At 42.5% G+C, this 17,692-nt stretch overlaps 1 protein-coding gene across 2 annotated transcripts in view; it reads right to left on the bottom strand.

Annotated features, from left to right (window-relative positions):
- Nucleotides 1-14,156: 14,156 nt before the first annotated feature.
- Nucleotides 14,157-17,692, bottom strand: part of SPIRE1 (spire type actin nucleation factor 1) — a 183,901-nt gene continuing 180,365 nt past the window's right edge. For both annotated transcript variants that reach the window (XM_077778079.1, XM_077778080.1), the window contains one exon: nt 14,157-17,557. In XM_077778079.1, coding sequence (XP_077634205.1) covers nt 17,299-17,557 — 259 coding nt within the window. In that variant the 3' untranslated portion in view covers nt 14,157-17,298. The remainder of the gene's footprint in view (nt 17,558-17,692) is intronic.

Raw genomic sequence — 17,692 nt, 5'->3', positions numbered from 1 at the left:
TTCGATATCAAAGTTAGGCAAAGACCCCCAGTCTAGAAGAAATCTAGACTAATATCCCTCATGAATACTGATGCAGAAATCCTCAACAAAATAGCAGGCGGAATCTAACACACCATGACTAACTGGGATTTATCCCAGAAGCAGGAGGGTGGTTCAACATACAAAAATCAATCACTGTTATATACCTCATTAATAGCACTACAGGAAAAAGCCCCACATGATCATCTCAGTTGATGCAGAAAAAACACCCTTTCATGATGAAAACACTATTCTGGGAACAGAAATAGTAATTCTAGAAATTCCTAGGTACAGGAATAGAAAAGAACTTCCTCTACATGATAAAAAACTCACAGCCAACATTCTATTCCAAGATGAAAGACTGCAATCTCTCCCTCAGATCAAGAATAAGACAAAGATGTCCACTGTCATCACTGCTATTGAACATTGTACTAGAAGTTCTCGCCAGAGCAGTTAGACAAGAAAAAGAAGTATTAGGCATCCAAACTAGAAAGGAAGATATAAGACTATCTACATTCACAGATGGCAGATCCTATATTTAGAAAACCTTACCCGAAAGCTAATAAAAGGAATTTAGCTAAATCACTGGGTACAAGATCAACACACAAAAATTGGTTGTGTTTCTTTACACTAGCCATGAGCAACCTCATAAGAAAATTAAGAAAACTATGGAATTTACAGTTCCATCCAAAAGAATAAAATAAATGGAAATAAAGTGGAGGACTGCACATAAAATTTACAAAACATTGCAGAAAGAAATGAAAAAAAAAAACCCATAAATTAACGGAAAGACATCCCTTGTTTATGACTGGAAGACTAATAATTGTTAAGATGGCACTACTACCCAAGACATTCTGAAGAATTAAGGCAGTTCTTATATAAAGATTTCCATAGTTTTTCTTTTTTTTTCAGAAATGGAAAAGCCCATCATCAGATTCATATGGAATCACAAGGGATCCTGCAGAGCCAAAACAATTTTGAAATAAATTTGGAGGACTCACTTCCCAATTTCAAAACTTTTTTTTTTTATGTTTATTTTTGAGAGAGAGACAGAGAGACAGAATATGAGCAGGGAAGGGGCATAGGGAGACAGAGACACAGAATCTGAAGCAGGCTCCAGGCCCCGAGCTGTCAACACAGAGCCTGACACGGGGCTTGAACCCATGAACCATAAGATCATGACTGGAGCCAAAGTTGGACGCTTAACTGACTGAGCTACCCAGGTGCCCCACCAATTTCAAAACTTCTTACAGAGCTACAGTAATCAAAACAAATGTGAGACCAGCATAAAGATAGACAAATAGGTCCATGGAATTAAATTGAGAGCATAGAAGTAAACCCATCTATCTATGGTTAATTGATATTCAACAAGGGTGCCAAACAATTCAGTGAGGAAGAATAGTCTTTTCAACAAATGGTGCTGGGATAACTGGATATCTACATATAAGAGAATGAAGTTGGACCATTACTTCACACCATATCCAAAGACTAACTCAAAATGAATCAAAAACCTGGGGCGCCTGGGTGGCTTAGTCGGTTAAGCGTCCGACTTTCGCTTAGGTCATGATCTCGTGGTTCGTGGGTTCGAGCCCCGCGTCGGGCTCTGTGCTGACTGCCAGCTCAGAGCCTGGAGCCTGTTTCAGTCTGTGACTCCCTCTCTCTCTGACCCTCCCCTGCTCACGCTGTCTTTCTCTCTCTCTCCTAGAAATAAAAATCTTTAAAAAAAAAAAGTGAATCAAAAACCTATAAATAACAAAAACTATGGGGTGCCTGGGTGGCTCCATCTGTTAAACATCCTGTTCTTGATTTTGGCTTAGGTCATGATCTGACAGTTCATGAAATTGAGTCTTTTGTCTGGCTGTGTGCTGACAGTATGGAGCCTGCTTGGGAGTCTCTCTCTCTGTCCCTCCCCCCTCAAAATAAATAAATAAACTTTAAAAAAAAACAAAACAAAAACTATACAACTCTTAGAAGAAAACATACGGGCGTATATTCATGATCTTGGATTTGGCGATGGATTCTTAGATACGACAACAAAAGCATGACCAACAAAAGAAAGAATAGATAAACTTGACTTCATCAAAATTAAAAAGTTTTGTGCATCAAAGGACACTATCAAGAAAGTGGAAGGACACGCGACATAATGGAGGAAAAAATTGCAAATCATATATCCAAAAAGGGTCTGTTATCCCGAATGTATAAAAAATCTCTTTACAACCCCATAACAAAAAGACAACTCAATTTAAAAATGGGTAAAGAATCTGAATAGACATTTCTCCTAAGATATACAAATGGCCAATGAGCACAAGGAAAAATGTTCAACATCATTATTCATTCGGGAAATGCAAATCAAACCGACAGAAACCACTCACAACCACCAGGATGGCTGTATGTAATAAACTAAATGGAAAATAAGCATTGGCAAAGAGGTGGAGAAATTGGAAACTTTGTTCGTATTGTTGCAAATGTAAAATGGTACCGCCACTCCACCCCTAGTTGTATACCCCAAAGTATTGAAAACCAGTACACAAATATTTGTACCTGAATGTTCAGAGTAGCACTACTCAAAATAGCTAAAAGGTAGAGACTCAAATGTCCTTCGGCCCATGAATGAGTAAACAAAAGATTGTCCATACGTGTGCTGGGATGTTATTCAGCTATAAAAAGGAATGATCCACACTACAGCATGGATGAGTCTCTAGAACATTATGCTAAATAAAAGAAGTCAGACACAAAAGGCCATATACTGTATGATTACATTTATATGCAAAGCTATAATGGATAATCCATACAGACTGAAAGCAGATTGGTTGTTGCCAAGGGGGGAGGGGAGGCATAAATGAGGAAGAATCTGCTTAATGCATTTGAGATTTCCTTTTGGGGCGATGAAAATGCTTTGGAACTAGACAGAGGTGGTGGTTGCACAATAGTGTGAATGTGCTAAATACCATTGAATTGTTTACTTGAAAATGGTTAACTTACGTGAGTTTCATTTCAGCAAAAAAAAGAAAGAGAAAAATATAAATACATAGCTGTAAATACATACAGACAAGTATACATGCACACACAAAGCTTAGGTCAGGTCAGCAAGACATCAAAAACACACAAACAAATAATTCATTGTGTTGGGAATTTGGTGGTCCCTTTGGTTCTGGTGATTTTTTTTTTTTTTTGATGATTTCCCCACCATTCTCTCTTCTCCTTTTCTGGAAGTCCTCTTGGTCATATTGGATTGATCTCATCATTTTCTTCTGTTTTCTCTCATCTTCGTTCTCCCTTTTGGGAGATTTCCTGGACTTTATCTTCCAACAACTGCATGAATTTTTACTTTGGCAAATTGTATTTTTAATTTCTCGCTCTTTCCTTTTTCTTACGGCATCCTGTTCTTGCTTCACAGATGTCGTGTCCTCTCTCTTCTCTCTGCAGAAGTGAACGCGAAGTGAAGCTTTCTTCTGCATCTCGCTGTCTCCTCTGTGCGCCTTCGCTTGGGGGGCTTCCTCAGGTGTCTTTCATGCTGCCATGTCTGACACAAGCCAGACTGAGGGTGGGGAGCGAGGCTTGCTGGCCGTCGGGCTCACTGCAGGGCATCACTGGAGGGGGTCCGGTGGCTTTTTCCTTGACCCTCCAATTCCCTTCTCTCTGAAGTGGTTCAGCTTCTCCCAACAAGACTCCTCAACCTTTTGGGGAGTGGGGGTGGCGGGGGGGGGGACCCAGGCATCTAAGAGCCAGGCTGTTAAGTGCATTTTCAGCCTGTCTTTGGCTGTCCCTTGTGTGTCCCCTCTCTCCGGACGTCCCTTGGGCTCTGAACGGCTTATGTTGGACCCTGTCTACTGCGTCACAGCCCGTGCCTCTGCTTTCCAACTCTCGTGGGCAGTGAGGGTGCTGACTCCGTGGGTTCTGAAGTTTTGCTCCAGTTTTATTCTTGATAGTTTTATGGAATTTTCAGCAAAGGGCCAAAGGTTTTTTTCCCCCCATCATCTTGAAATCAGAGTTTTGCTTGCTTTTANAAAAAAAAAAAAAAAAAAGAAAAGCAATTCATGTTTATGGTTAAAACAAAATACGGGAGAGTCTGTTGAAGAGTAAAAGCCTCCCCTTTAGAGGAAGGGTTCCTCGCCTCTGCCAGTTAACTCTCGATTTTTACAAAGGCTTTCAGAAGTGTTTTTGGCAAATGCCAAGGATATATGGGTTTGTTTTCCTTTTCTTTTATTAAACACAGATGGAACTGTGTATACTGATTTGTGCTGGTCTTTTTTTCTGCTTTTAAGCAACATTGTCTTAAAAAGTTCCCTCTTGAAGTTTAACTGTACAGCACTGAGGTCTTACTTAATTCCTCACGGATTTGTGGGTTCCTTGCAGATAAACCCTGGATTTGCAAAGGCTGTGGGTGCAGGGCAGAACATCTGTCATTCTGCGGCAAACTGCACTGTGTCCCCTGGTCGTGCATCAGCCTAGACACGGAATCCTTTCTCTAGTGACAGCCTCTTGTTCCGCTTGTAGGTAACTGTTCCACTGACTGTAACTGTATAACCTTGTACGGATGATGGTCTAGAAACTGTCATGTGCAGAGTTCTGTTCCAGAGGAGAACATGGAAATTTGTGATTCGGAAAACCACATTTGGAAACAGGGATGAGTATCAGAAAAAGTAGATGATCTTGATGCCTCTACAATGTGCAGGGGGCCCCAGTGCAGTTTCAGAGGAAGATTCCATTTTTAGGGCAAGTACATGTAAATGTCAGTTACTCAGCCACCTCAACTTTTTGGTGGATTGAAGTGTGATAAAAATAAGCGTGTTCGTGTGCTGGTTTTTTATTCTCCTATGCTATCACAAATTAAACAAATTTTAAGATTGTCATTAAGAAAGTGGTAGTGATTATTTTCAAAATTTGTTTAGTATAATATAGTTTGGTTTGGTAACTTTCATTTTGGTCTGGGAATGAATTCAATATTGATGTGTGCCACGCTTCCTATTTGGAATTCACCGTAAGCACCAAAACAAATGCCGTACGATAAAATACCATGGAAGCTGGGTGGCAAAGCCAGGTGAAATTAAACCCTTTTAGTTTGAGAAAATGTCCCCAACTTTAATTATAGAGCATTACATCACAGTGAATACCTGTCATCACTACTGTGGCGCTGGTGTTCAGTAGGTACCCCCGCACGGGAGGGGCCTCATGTCCTGAGATGCCCTCTGGCAGAACTTGGAGAAGATAAGCGTTATGGGACCTGAACAGCGGCTGCCTTCGTCTCACCGGTTCAGAGGTGGGCACAGCCCCGGGGGCTCCTCAGTGCTGTTCTCTTGGCAGGGTCGCGAGGCCTTGGAGTGGGTGATCGGCCGACTGAACATGGAGCTGGAGGGCCTGGCAGCCCCCGCCTGCGCCAGAGCGTGACGCACCAGCGGAACCCAGGACCCCGGACGTGCAGGTGGACAGCAGGTGGCCGGTGTTCACCACCCACCTCCTAGCCCCTACCCCTTCACGCTCCGCCCCCTGCAGTGGGGCTGCGCACTCGCTCCCCACTTGGTCTGTTGGAGTGAGCACTTGTGATCAGTGCATGGCTACTCTGGAAAGAGTGAGTTTGCCAGATCTTGGTCTATAGCTTACTTTTACCTTCTTTGTGTTTTTAAGTTAGCTCCATGCCCCCCAAGGTGGGACTTGAACTCATGACGCTGAGATCAAGGGTTGCATGTTCTGACTGAGCCAGTCAGGTGCCCCTAGCTTACTTTTACCTTTACTATTATTATTATTATTATTTTTGATGGAAGGTTTTATTTACTAAACAGGTTAAATCTCTGATATCCCTTCCCCAGAAGCCAAGATATCAGAGTGCAAAAGTGAATGGCTTTCTCCCATCATTCAAATAGAAGTTTCTCTGGGTTTTGGTCCTGAGTCGGCTGTAATCACAGACCATGGATATTCCAGGTCTGGCTGTGGCTCCTTGGATCCAGCGTGAGTGCTCCAGGCGGTGGAGCATCATGCTTCCACCCCGCACTGTGTGTGGGGCCTCCACACCCGCCCGTGCTCACGTTGGGTGACGTTCCACAAATGTGCCAGCTCTTCTGCATGCACACCCAATCTACTGGCCAGGTTTTATCTTCCACTGACCACAGACCCTAGATTTAATTTAGGAGATGGGTTTTTAATTACATGTATACAGCAAAGAACATAAAACATCCTCATTTCATTTTAGTTTCTGAATAAGACATAGGATACTTTTTTTGGTTTTAACCAAACCAATCAGCCTAGGTTTTTTAGAAGAGAAATGAGTTATCAGGAGAAACTAGTTATTTTGATGATGTCCTGTTACTTGCCTAATGCTTTTTTTTTTTTTTTATTGCCTAAAGCATAGAAATAAGTCCAGAATCCTGCCGCCTTTCCTTAGTTTGCAGCGTTACATCCCCTGTTAATGTGGCCTTTGAGTTTGGTAGGAATAAAAGTTGAATACACTAGTTACTGTGTCAATTCTTCATCTAAACCAGAAGTCACTACAGCTAAACAACAAGTTTCCTCTTGGAGGCTGGGCTTCCCAGAGCTGTGCGAGCGCTCTAGGCCATCCTGTGGTCTGTGTACTGGTACTTGTCTTCTAGTTAGGTAGCTACTTCCATACGATTTTTCTAGAAGCAAAGCCAGGAGCTCTCTGGAAGCAAGGTTTCCCTTTTTGTAGGAAAATTGGTGGTACTGAATATTCTTTTTTTTAATGTTTTATTTATTTTTGAGAGAGAGAGAGGCAGCAGGAGCGGGGGAGGGACAGAGAGAGGGAGACACAGAATCCAAAGACAGGCTCCAGCCTCTGAGCTGTCAGCACAGAGCCCCACGTGGGGCTTGAACGCATGAACTGTGAGATCATGACCTGAGCTGACGTGGGATGCTTAACTGACTGAGCCACCCAGGCGCCACCTGAATATTCTTTTAAGACTATTCCACCTACTTGGCATTAGAACCAACTATTAAAATTGTATCTGATTTGTGCCAGTGGCTTTTTGGCTTCTAAAGAGTAGATGACAATTTGCCTCCAGCATTTCTGTCCTCACATTAAGGGTTAGGCATGCTTTGATATAGGAGTTAATTGTTGGGTGTCTCTGTTAGAAACTTCATCTCCCCCCTCCCCCCCGAAAAGTCTTACCTAGCAGATCTCTCCATATGGCTGAGCCTTAGTGAATGCCTACTATATTCAGAACAGGTGTTCCTAGGTTCTGCTACAACTGCAGTATCCAAAGAAGCAGCAAGGTTATTTACTTGGGTGACTTCGGTGGCCGAGGAGATGACCCTTTGTGAGCCAGCTGTTGGATTCTAGGTATGCCGGAGCTAATCTGGGCAGTATGTGACCACATCATACTGCTTCAGTTTCCTCATCATAAAACACAGACACTGAACCCAGCTCCAGGGATCGAACCAGGGAGCAGCTGGGAAGCACCTCAGCGCAGGCTGGTGGCACCTTGGTCTACGATGCTGTTACCACTGGCACTGGCCCACATAAATCAATAAATTTGTTCCCTTTCACCAAACTTTCAGCTCCCTCGTTTCTAAGTAGTGCTGCTTCCCATTTTCCAAATACAAAACCTGAGTTGTTGAAGACTTGTTTGTGCTGCTTTCTTTCTGTAGCAAACCACACATTCCTTTCAAAGGTCTCAGATCAATTCTGTGTCTCCTCACTTCCCTCCTCACTTCCCTAAAGTCTGCTTTAGGTCTTATCACCTGGGGCGGCCAGCTTCCACGACAGCCCCCAAGGAGGCTGCCTCCTGGTGGCCATGTCTACAGGTGGTCTCTTCCCACACTGAGTAGCGTTGTGACCAGTGGGATACTGCAGAATATTCCACGATGCTCTGTGACTTCCCAGGCCAGGTCATAAGAGATACTGTGACTTGTACCCTGCATCACCTGCTCTGGGGCAAGGTGATGACTCTGGTGATGACTTCGTGCATCACCTGCTCTGGGGCAAGCCAGCTGCCATGTCACGAGATGCTGGAGGAACCCAACGAGGAGGTCCATGTGGTCAGGAGCTGTGAGAGGGAGCCATCTTGGAAGCGGATCTTCTAGTCCCAGGAAAGCCTTGGGCCCAGCTGTCGTCTTCACTGCAACCTCATGAGATGCTGGGCCAAAACCACCCAGCTAAAACTGCTCCTGATTTTCTGACCACGGAAACTTATTAGATAATAAATGTTTTTTGTTCCATGCCACAGTGTCTTGGGGGTAATTTGTTATGTAGCAACAGGCAGCTAATCTTCACTTTATATTAAATTTATGCAATCACTCTTTAATTTCAGTTTCCTTCAGTTTCACTTCTTGTCAATTATTCCAAAATAACCTCATCATAATTTTCCTTGATTTAAAGACCTACAAAGGTTTTTCATTCCTTTTTGGAAAAAGTCCAACCCAAGGCCTAGGCATTGGCCCAGATGACTCTGATGCAGGTGGGCATCAGATTGCCACTGTGGGCAATACTGAATCCTCTTTCTCCCCAAACCCACTTTAAAATCAGTTTCCAGGACGCCTGGGTGGCTCAGTCAGTTAAGCGTCTGACTTCAGCTCAGGTCATGATCTCACAGTTTGTGAGTTTGAGCCCTGCATTGGGCTCTGTGCTGACAGCTCAGAGCCTGGAGCCTGGAGCCTGCTTTGGATTCTGTGTCTCCCTCTCTCTCTGCCTCTCTCCAACTCGTGCTCTGTTTCTGTCTGCCCCTCACCTCCGTCCACTCATGCTCTATCTCTTTCTCTCTCAAAAATAAATATTAAAAAATAATTAAAATCAGCTTCCATGAAGGTGTCCTTAACTAATACCAGTTTATAGCTTACTATATATTCCTAGACATTACTGCTATCTTAGACCATTTTTTAAAACTGTCACATATTTGATCAGTTTACAGTTCCTCAGAAGCCAAGATCAGAAGTTCTGCACTGCACACACAGTTCCAGGCATTCCTAAGTGCTTTGGTGATGTGAGGACTGAATTCAGAATCCTGGCAGCTAATAGGAAACACAGCTGGAAATTAGAAGGGCTCTAAGCACAACTTAGGAATTAGACCTCAGGCTGGATGCTGGGCCAGTGGTTTGACCTCGGGCATGTGACAACCTCGTTATTGCTGTTTCTCACCTGGGAGAGAGGGTATTAATGGTACCTACTTCACAGGTGAGGATTCAGGGAGACAATGTGGCTGAGAATGTTTAGCACAATATCTGATATAGGATATGTGCTCAATAACTGGTAGCTATTAGTAGCTACTGAAAATCAGCAAAATGTTTTTTAAATTCTGTATTAATAGTAACAGCACAGAATATCTAAGATCATAATGCTTATCTTCATAGCTTTCCTTATTCTCTTTTATTGACCAAATTGTTTTAATATGAGAAATTTGAAATACAGTTGACCCCTGAACAATGCAGGAGTTAGGGGCACTAATGCCCCCCCACAATCCCCATATAGCTTTTGATTCCCCCCAAACTTAACTACTAATCACCTACTATTGATCAACAGTCAATTAACATATTAAATATATATATTTTATGCTGTATTCTCACAATATAGTAAGCTAAAGAAAATCATAAGAGAAAGTACACTTACAGTACTTTACTGTACTTATGAAGAAAAAAACCAATCCACATTAAGAGGACCCACTCAGTTCAAGCCCATATTGTTCAAGGGGCAACTACAGTTTTAATATTTTAAAAACTCCAGTTGGCACATAAACTTTGATCAGAATGTTATGATTACTACTAAGAGTGAACTCCCATAATGTAAAAAAGAGGCAAGTGGTAAAAAAGTTAATGAGTACAAACTCAATACTGATAAATATACCCTTTGCATTTTTATGTAGGAGCTTCAATGATAGGTCTCCAGGGTCTCTGTACATCTGTACATCCACTCGTTAGTGGGAGAAAGCTGGGTCAGGGAGGCAGGGCTGTGCACTGTGCACAGTGGCTCCACCCAGGAGCTCCAGAAGAAGAGGGCCCAGAGAGGACTGTGTGGTGCCATTAATCAGAGGCAGGTAGCAAACCCAGATTGGCAACTCGGGTTTCTGGAGCTCCAAGTCGGTCATGTTAATGGTGTGAGCTACTGCCTCAAGCTTCTCTATTCTGATTAGCTGCAGTGACTTGCTGACTTCGAGGAAAGACACAGTGGCTGTACGCGGCAGCTGTCCGTCAAAGAGCACAGATTAAAACGACACTGATTGTTTTGAAGACATCTTGATGGTTCCACTGTTGTCTTTCTCACTTATTCTCATTTCCATACTGAATCTGCTAATTCATTCGTTAATTCCCTCCACAAATATTGAGCATCTGTTACACGCCAGGCATTTTTCCAGAAACTAGAGATACGGCAGTGAAGAAATCTGACAGAGATCCTCATCTTCATGGAAGAGTTTAGTAGGGTGTCAGGTGCTAAGTGCGATGGAGAAAAAATGCAGGAGGGAGGAGGGAGAAATAGGAGCGGTAGCAGGTAGACAGGAGAATTAAGAGGCCATTTAAGGCAGCCGCTTGGGAGAGGAGGCACATTCCGTAGAGCCACATGAGACAGTACCAAGGGGTAAACAATGGGAGCAAATTACATGATGGCTAAGCTTTCCAACTATGAGAGCTGTTCAAAGATAGAACTTTGCAGAAATAAGTATCTCCCTGATCCTGAACATGTTTAAACAGAGCCAAGAGCTTGCCATTCGCTGGAGTGAGGATCGAATGCCTTCTTGGATCACTTTGAGCTCTGAAAGTCACTAGTAGAGATCAAATTTGGTGGAGAAGACAGCCAGGCAGGGGATCCCATCATTACTACTACACTGGGAGGTATATATATTGGGGACTCCCTGTAGCTGTGGTAACTGGTTCTTTGACCAAGCTGGATAACAAGAGTTCTCCGTTCGTTTGCTGCCTCTTAATGCAATGAAGATGGTCTGTTATACGTAATTGCCCCAATAGCTGCCTGGTTCTCTTTACATCTCTGACAGGAAAACACACCACCCTGTGGGAACAAAGACTTGCCAGGGCTGACAGGGTCTTCCATTGCATAGGGCTGGGAGATGAACCATCAGTAACCAGACGTTGTTGATGTAAAACGCTGGGTGTTTTTGTGCTTTTAATATATATCAACTTATCTTTCTGAAATTTTTCTTTTACATTTTGGGAGATCTACTCAGGATTTTTTTTTTTTTTTTTTTTACACTGAGGTACAACTGACACACACAGATTCTTGATAGTAGTTAGGAAAGCTTTTTGTCTTTGCCTCCCCAAGTTTCAAATAAATGCAGCATCGTTTGCACTTTTTCTTGCATTTGTGTATTATACATCATCAGGTTCATCATCAACACAAATACTGCTTGGAAAGTACCAGTCATTTCACGTTTCACTTTAGCGAAAGGGAGGGCTTGGATGCACAAAAACGTTTCTCAATTTCTCATTACAGTTGGCTCAGGCTCTCCACTATTTACTGGCTGATACCTATTTGGTACTGGTTGTTTGATCCAGTGTGTTGAATGCCTCTTCTGGATAAAACTGACCTTAGAGACCACTTCATCCAACACCTTGCTTTAAACTGCAAGAAATTGAAATCCAGAAATGTTAAGGAACTTTCACAATGTCAGGCAGCTCTTCTGCTTTCGGGCTGGAGCATGGTGAAGTTAGAACCATTTCAAATACTTGAAACCAGGTACTGCTGAAAGTTTGCTTCACTGATTACAGACTAGTTTTTTTCAGTTATCGGGAAGAAAGCTCATCTTGAAAAATCCTTTTCGCTAGCAAATCCCATTTTGGAACAGAGTAAGGTCCTGTTCTTACTGAGAAGGAAGCGTGTCTACCATTGGCTACACCTGGAGGAATATTTTAGGCTGTCCTGGGAGTCACTTGGAGGTGAAATGCGCACTGTGTTACACACACACTGCCAGTCCAAATTTATCTTCCGTGAATCTGACTTCTGAAATGACCTTGCTACTGTGCTAGGAAGACTCGAGGCTTTTTATTTCATCATGTTCCCTTTCCTTGGTAGGCAAGTTGAAATCTTCTTAGGCTTCCTTCTTTCTTTGGGATGTCTATTTCTTCCTTTTAAAAGTAGAAGTTATTCTGATCTTCGTTTACGCCTTCAGCTCTATACTGCAGTAGCTATGTTGTTTCAGAGATACCTGTGCAGAGCCTTGCTGTTCCTTCCATTTCTTCCACAGGCTTCCCTATAGCTTCTATACCATGTTTGCTTAGGAACTTGATATTCAGGTTAGCTCTACAGAAATCCTCATCTTTGGCATTTCCACTCATCTGAACACTACTGCTCCTGGGAATTGGGATGTGACGTCCTCTCTGTGTGTCACCCTAGGGAAAGGGACTTGACAGCCCATTCCTGCGGCCACAAGGGAACACCAAAGCAAAGAATATATGGAAGGGCAAACTTGAAGTGAGCAGGCTTGCTCAAGGTGGCCCCTCCTTGCCAGCCACACCCAAGGCGAGGGAGTTCCCCCCTTAGTTCAGTCCACAGACAAGGAGATTCTTTAGTGCAGCTCATGAGAGCGCTCCTAGTGCAGGACCCACAGGGCCAGGGCTTCTGGGAAGCAAAAGAAATCTGAGCACTGAGTTGTGTTGAACATGGCGTAAGTTTAAACATTCAGACGATCTTCAGTTCTTAAGCTGCTGTACATAAAGGAACTTTTGATGTACTTTTCAAGAGCCATGCCTTGTCAGTTCTGAAGCTCTTTTATTTCCATTGCTTCAATAATGCTGAAGTGGCTTGGGTTTTGCTGCAAGCATCAAAATCCAACAGTACAAAGAGAGTTGCGGAATTTTTGCCACAGTAACATCTATTCTAGATACATAAATTATACATTGAGGTGATCTAACAGCTGTGAGATTGAGCCCCCACATCGAGGCTCCGGGATGACAGCAAGGAGCCTGCTTGGGATTCTCTCTCTCCTCTCTGTGCCCCTCTCCCATGTGCATGCACACATGTGTGTGCTCTCAAAATAAACTTAAAAAAATTAAATACATAAATTATGCATCGTAGACATTTTAGTGGAATGAGCCAGAATAATACTGCAGATTCAGTCTGCCAGTTTAACTGCACCTGAACAGTTAATTAGTGTAGGCAGAATTTTATATTACGTAGGCTCTTAATTCCTAAACTTTTTGGGTGGACAAAAGGAAGTTTCTACACACGGGCCTCTGGCTAACATGGGAGAAGGAGCATACCCTATGTGAACATTATAATGAATCTGTGTGTGTGTGTGCATGTGTGCAGCTGCACATTCTGCAGAGAGACAAGAACTGGAGTCTTTAAACACATCATATGTGCAATCAATCCCTTTCCTAAAAATAGTTCTCATTACGTAATGCTACATTTTGCCGATTTACAACTATTTTCCTTCACTGGAGCTGGGAGGGGGAAAAGACAGATACAGTTATAAGAGTTACACAAAGCTTTCCTCTTTGTGGTATCCAAGTTTTCTATACCTCTAGGGTCCAGGAAGTACAAGGCTAGGACTCTGACTTGGACTGAGAAAGTCTGAGAAGCCTGGAGAAGAGTGAGCCGGACACACAAAAGTGTTATATTATACATACCTTGCAGAGAAGCTTCAGTGGAAGGAGACCCTAAAATATGCCTGACCAATAAGGGGATAGATAGCTTGTGTAAATGAGTATCAAACTCAGTATTGGGTAATATTTGAGACAGATAAATATCTTAAAATGATGCTCTCTCTCTAGTAACAAAAACATAAGAGCTTCCCTAAGTTCATTCTGGGTTTAATCTTCCTAATTTTCTCCTCAAGCAACTTACATCCTATGACAGGAAATTTTCTTATCACAGGACATGTTAGGAATGTATCCCTTGAGGAATTCTATTTAGAAAAAATACAGAAGAACTTTATCTTTCTATACATAATTTGTCTCCATGCATGGGACTTCTATGATGAAATGTTATATACTATTTACAGAATTTTAATTTCCTGTACTGTTGAGGGTTAAAAAGAAGTCGCTGCTTCTTGGTACAGAAGAGTTATGGCAATGGCTCCATTTTTAAAAAATTTTTTTCTAGCGTGGTCTTTGTCAGGTCGTGTCTCTCAAACTGATCATAACTTGCAGATGATGCAGGTGTCTTGCCTTCCTAACCTAGATGGCTTCTGACAGCTAGTTACCGAAAGACATCACCATTTTACAACAGGAACTCAACACAGAAATTACGATGGAAAGCCATTTTATTTTTCCCTAAATTTATTGAAAATAAAAGACTTGAATGGAAAACGTTTAGTACTGTCATGTCACCCTGAATGCCAGCAATACCTTGACTTATACACACAGGAAGCCAGGTCAAAGTCCAGTTCGTGTACAGATAGCTCGTTGGCCCTTCAACAGTTTTGCAGGAACAAAATTTTCTGCCATTTTGCTTTAGCAAATAGCAACATAATTTAAAACTTTCATGTCTCCTGTATGACACCTAAAATCCAGTCCTATATTCATTAATACAGTTAGAAAAATAAAAGCCTTAAAAAAGTCATGGTATGAGTTCATGGTGCTAATCACATCATCTCCTCAAAAGTAAGATCATTTTTAAAACTCCTACATAACAACCTTCTGGTTTAATTTGAAAGGCTTAAGACTTGAAATCTAGTAAGACTGTTAAGTCAGTGGACATTATCAATTATTTGACTTAATGTTTACTTGCCCTTGGAGAGTTAATTCCCATTGTCCACTGGATGAATGCCTTTCAAATATTAATAAATATGTTACACTATTTACAAGCATTCTTAACCACTCTGACACGGGGAGAAAGCTAAGCCGTGGGGAAGGAAGCCCCTCCCAGCAGGGCGAGCTCACCAGGTCCGGGACAGGAGGCCAGGGCTGGGGGCGCGCGAGGGCGCTCTCACACACACCAGGCTCCTTCTGAGGCCAGCGAGCCACCACTTTGTTGTTGCTAGACCAGGTATAAATGCCGAACAGCCGGAAACCAGGAAAAGAAAAGGAACACTGTGAAGGTATGTTATTTTAGTAGTCAAGAAGAGGAAGGCAGGCCCAATGTCAGACTGGGCTAAGGACGGTGAATCCCCCTCTGCGGATTACCTAATTTAGTCGAGGTGATGGGTACATGTCCTGGGTCAGGGAAGGGTGACTGTAAGAAATTGTTTTGGCAACAAAAAGTGATGTTAATCCGACGTCTACGAGTTTAACCGTGCCACATGCCCTCTTTTCTGCAAACTGTCTCTTGTAGACATACCATCCGCTTGACAAACCTCGCTAATGCTGCTGAAGGAGTTACATTCTAATGCTCTGGTAAGACTGATTATGATACCCAAATCAGCCCATACAGTATCATAAACCTGAAGAGGTGAAGCCAAAGACTGAGAGAGGCTAGATATCTGCCTTGTGAACGTGAATGAAATTCTCATTGTGGGGGCTTAGTTTCTTACATTTTAGTAACAGCAGTAAACTATTCATTACTTTAAAAAGCACACTATCGTAGGTCATGTCTGCATACATACACACGTACCGTCCCTTTTCCTGGTAGTCATTTAGAGGTCCAAGCCTGGGGCCCTCAAAGGACATGGCTTCCACCAAACCTTCTGCGGTACAGAATCCAAACAGTCCCTTGGAAAATGTTATAAATGAGATTCACACAATATAAGGTTTAAACCTCTTAAACAAGAGTCTTTAAAATAATTTAAACATTTGCAAACTCAATTAAGGGTTCTCTGGTGGCCTGCTTTTACATGCAAATACAGACGAACTGTTAACATGCATTATTTTAGTCAATTGGTAAAGTTTATTTCGTAAGTATAAGTAATTTTAAGCCATTTACTAAATTGTAAATTTCAATCCATTAAAAACTACTACCAGAGCAGTTCTGAGGTATTACTGTTAATCTAATATAGAAATGTTACTCTACTCTGCTGTGGTATGAAATGTGACTGCCGTGCCTCTTACGTAATGGTGCTGTTGCAGTGCTGACTACAGGCGTGTCCTATAGCTTTCTGGAAATTATAGCATATGTGCGTTCACTGATTTTCCAAGCATCAAGGGCAATCTGATTGGTCATTTGTAAGCATACTAAAATAATAAAGTATAGCTCCTGGAATGGGACAAACAAGTGGAGAAATTTCAGGTATATAATGCCACCCTCCAACCTACCTTCATCAAAAACCCACCCTACTCACTCCAGTCGTTTACAAGGAAAACTTGTGCAAAAAAACATCCAAAAAGCCTACTGGCAGGTTAATTTTCTTGTAATTTTCAAAGAACTAGACAATGTTTTTTCCCCTTAAAATTCATTTATAAAAATAAGTTAATTTCAGTTTGAGACCTTAGATACCAAATTGTGGCTTAATTTAGTCGTGATGGCTAAGACTACAAAGTTATGAAAAATGTAGTTGAAAACGGAAGAGCTCCAGCTCAGTCCCTGGGGCGCGGCAACAGCTGGCACCCTATGTGGTCACAACCCTCCTCAGAGTTACCCAAAATACACTCAACTTCTTGACAGACTTTTAGCCTTCCTTTGTCCCGAAACTCCCACAAAACTTTAATTCTTAGACCTCTGTTGCAAAACTACAAGTAGCCATAATACATTCAAGATAGGGAATGAAAACCTGTCACCCGCTCAGGAGACACTGATCCATTGCACTGGGGCAAACACAGCAGCTCAGAGGAGACGGTCACCCACTTGGGTGTGCGGCTTATCCAGATGTGTTGCACTAGAATGCAGGTGTGAAGTCCCTCCCGGAGTCTTTATCTCAGAGCAACAATAATTTATGATCAGTTTGACAGTATGAGCAAACCCTTCCAGGTTGTGTGCCGTGAGATGATGAGCAGCCTGGCCCCGCCTCCAGGTATCTGGTGCGTGGCAGGGCCTGGTCACTATGTACATTAGATAGGAACACTGTCAGGTGGAAGTGCCAATATGACTTACTGCTTAGAACTGTGCTAACATCGACGCCTTTGTGAGGCTGATTTCTCACGTGAGAAGCTTTTTGCCTTAGTCAGGAAATTGTCTGAGGGAACGGTAAGGAACTGAACTAAGGAAAAAGTTTCTGGCCTCCAAATCCACACACACACACACACACACACACACACACACACACACACACACACACACGCAAGTTTCAAACTATTGTTCTCTCTCAGTGCAAATGAGCAATTGGCTGACCTGTCACGTACCATCAATCGATATGAACACAGCATTCAGTCTGTGGAACAACGTGATGCAGCAAAAACCTGATCTAATGAGAATTCAAGCCTATTAGCTAAGACCGCAGCAAGGAGACAGTGCAGCTCAGTGTTTCTCCCATGCTCGTGCCGACTCTGAACACAAAGCAACCGAAAGGCACAGGCTCAGATTTCATTGATAGTCCTTTCTGAAGGGCAGTATTCCGAGGGGCCCGGTGAGGACATATAGAACGACTGTGTTTTCCTTTTTAATCGTGCTCTTTTGTTGGCCAACACCAGGCTGCGCCGGCTCGAACTGATGATTTCCGAAATGAACTTTTTGCAGTCTACGCACACCTCCATAGTACTCCAGTCCTCCATCAACTCTTTGGGAAACTGTAGTTCTTCATCTGATTTGTCCACAGACTTAGATTTTGAGGAGAACCTGGAACAAAACAAAACATTTAGAATCCAGTATTGTTACTTACAGTTCTTTCGCAATCCTAAGAAACTAGGTGCAAAAAGAAAGTAAATCTGCTGCCAAAACACTACTGAATGGGCGAGTCACCTCATGTTCTTC

The sequence above is a fragment of the Crocuta crocuta genome, unplaced genomic scaffold, assembly GCF_008692635.1.
Source record: "Crocuta crocuta isolate KB4526 unplaced genomic scaffold, BGI_CrCroc_1.0 scaffold26, whole genome shotgun sequence".
Lineage (NCBI taxonomy): Eukaryota > Metazoa > Chordata > Mammalia > Carnivora > Hyaenidae > Crocuta > Crocuta crocuta.
Note: the sequence above shows the minus strand (reverse complement) of the source record. Positions and strands in the feature narration are given on the sequence as shown.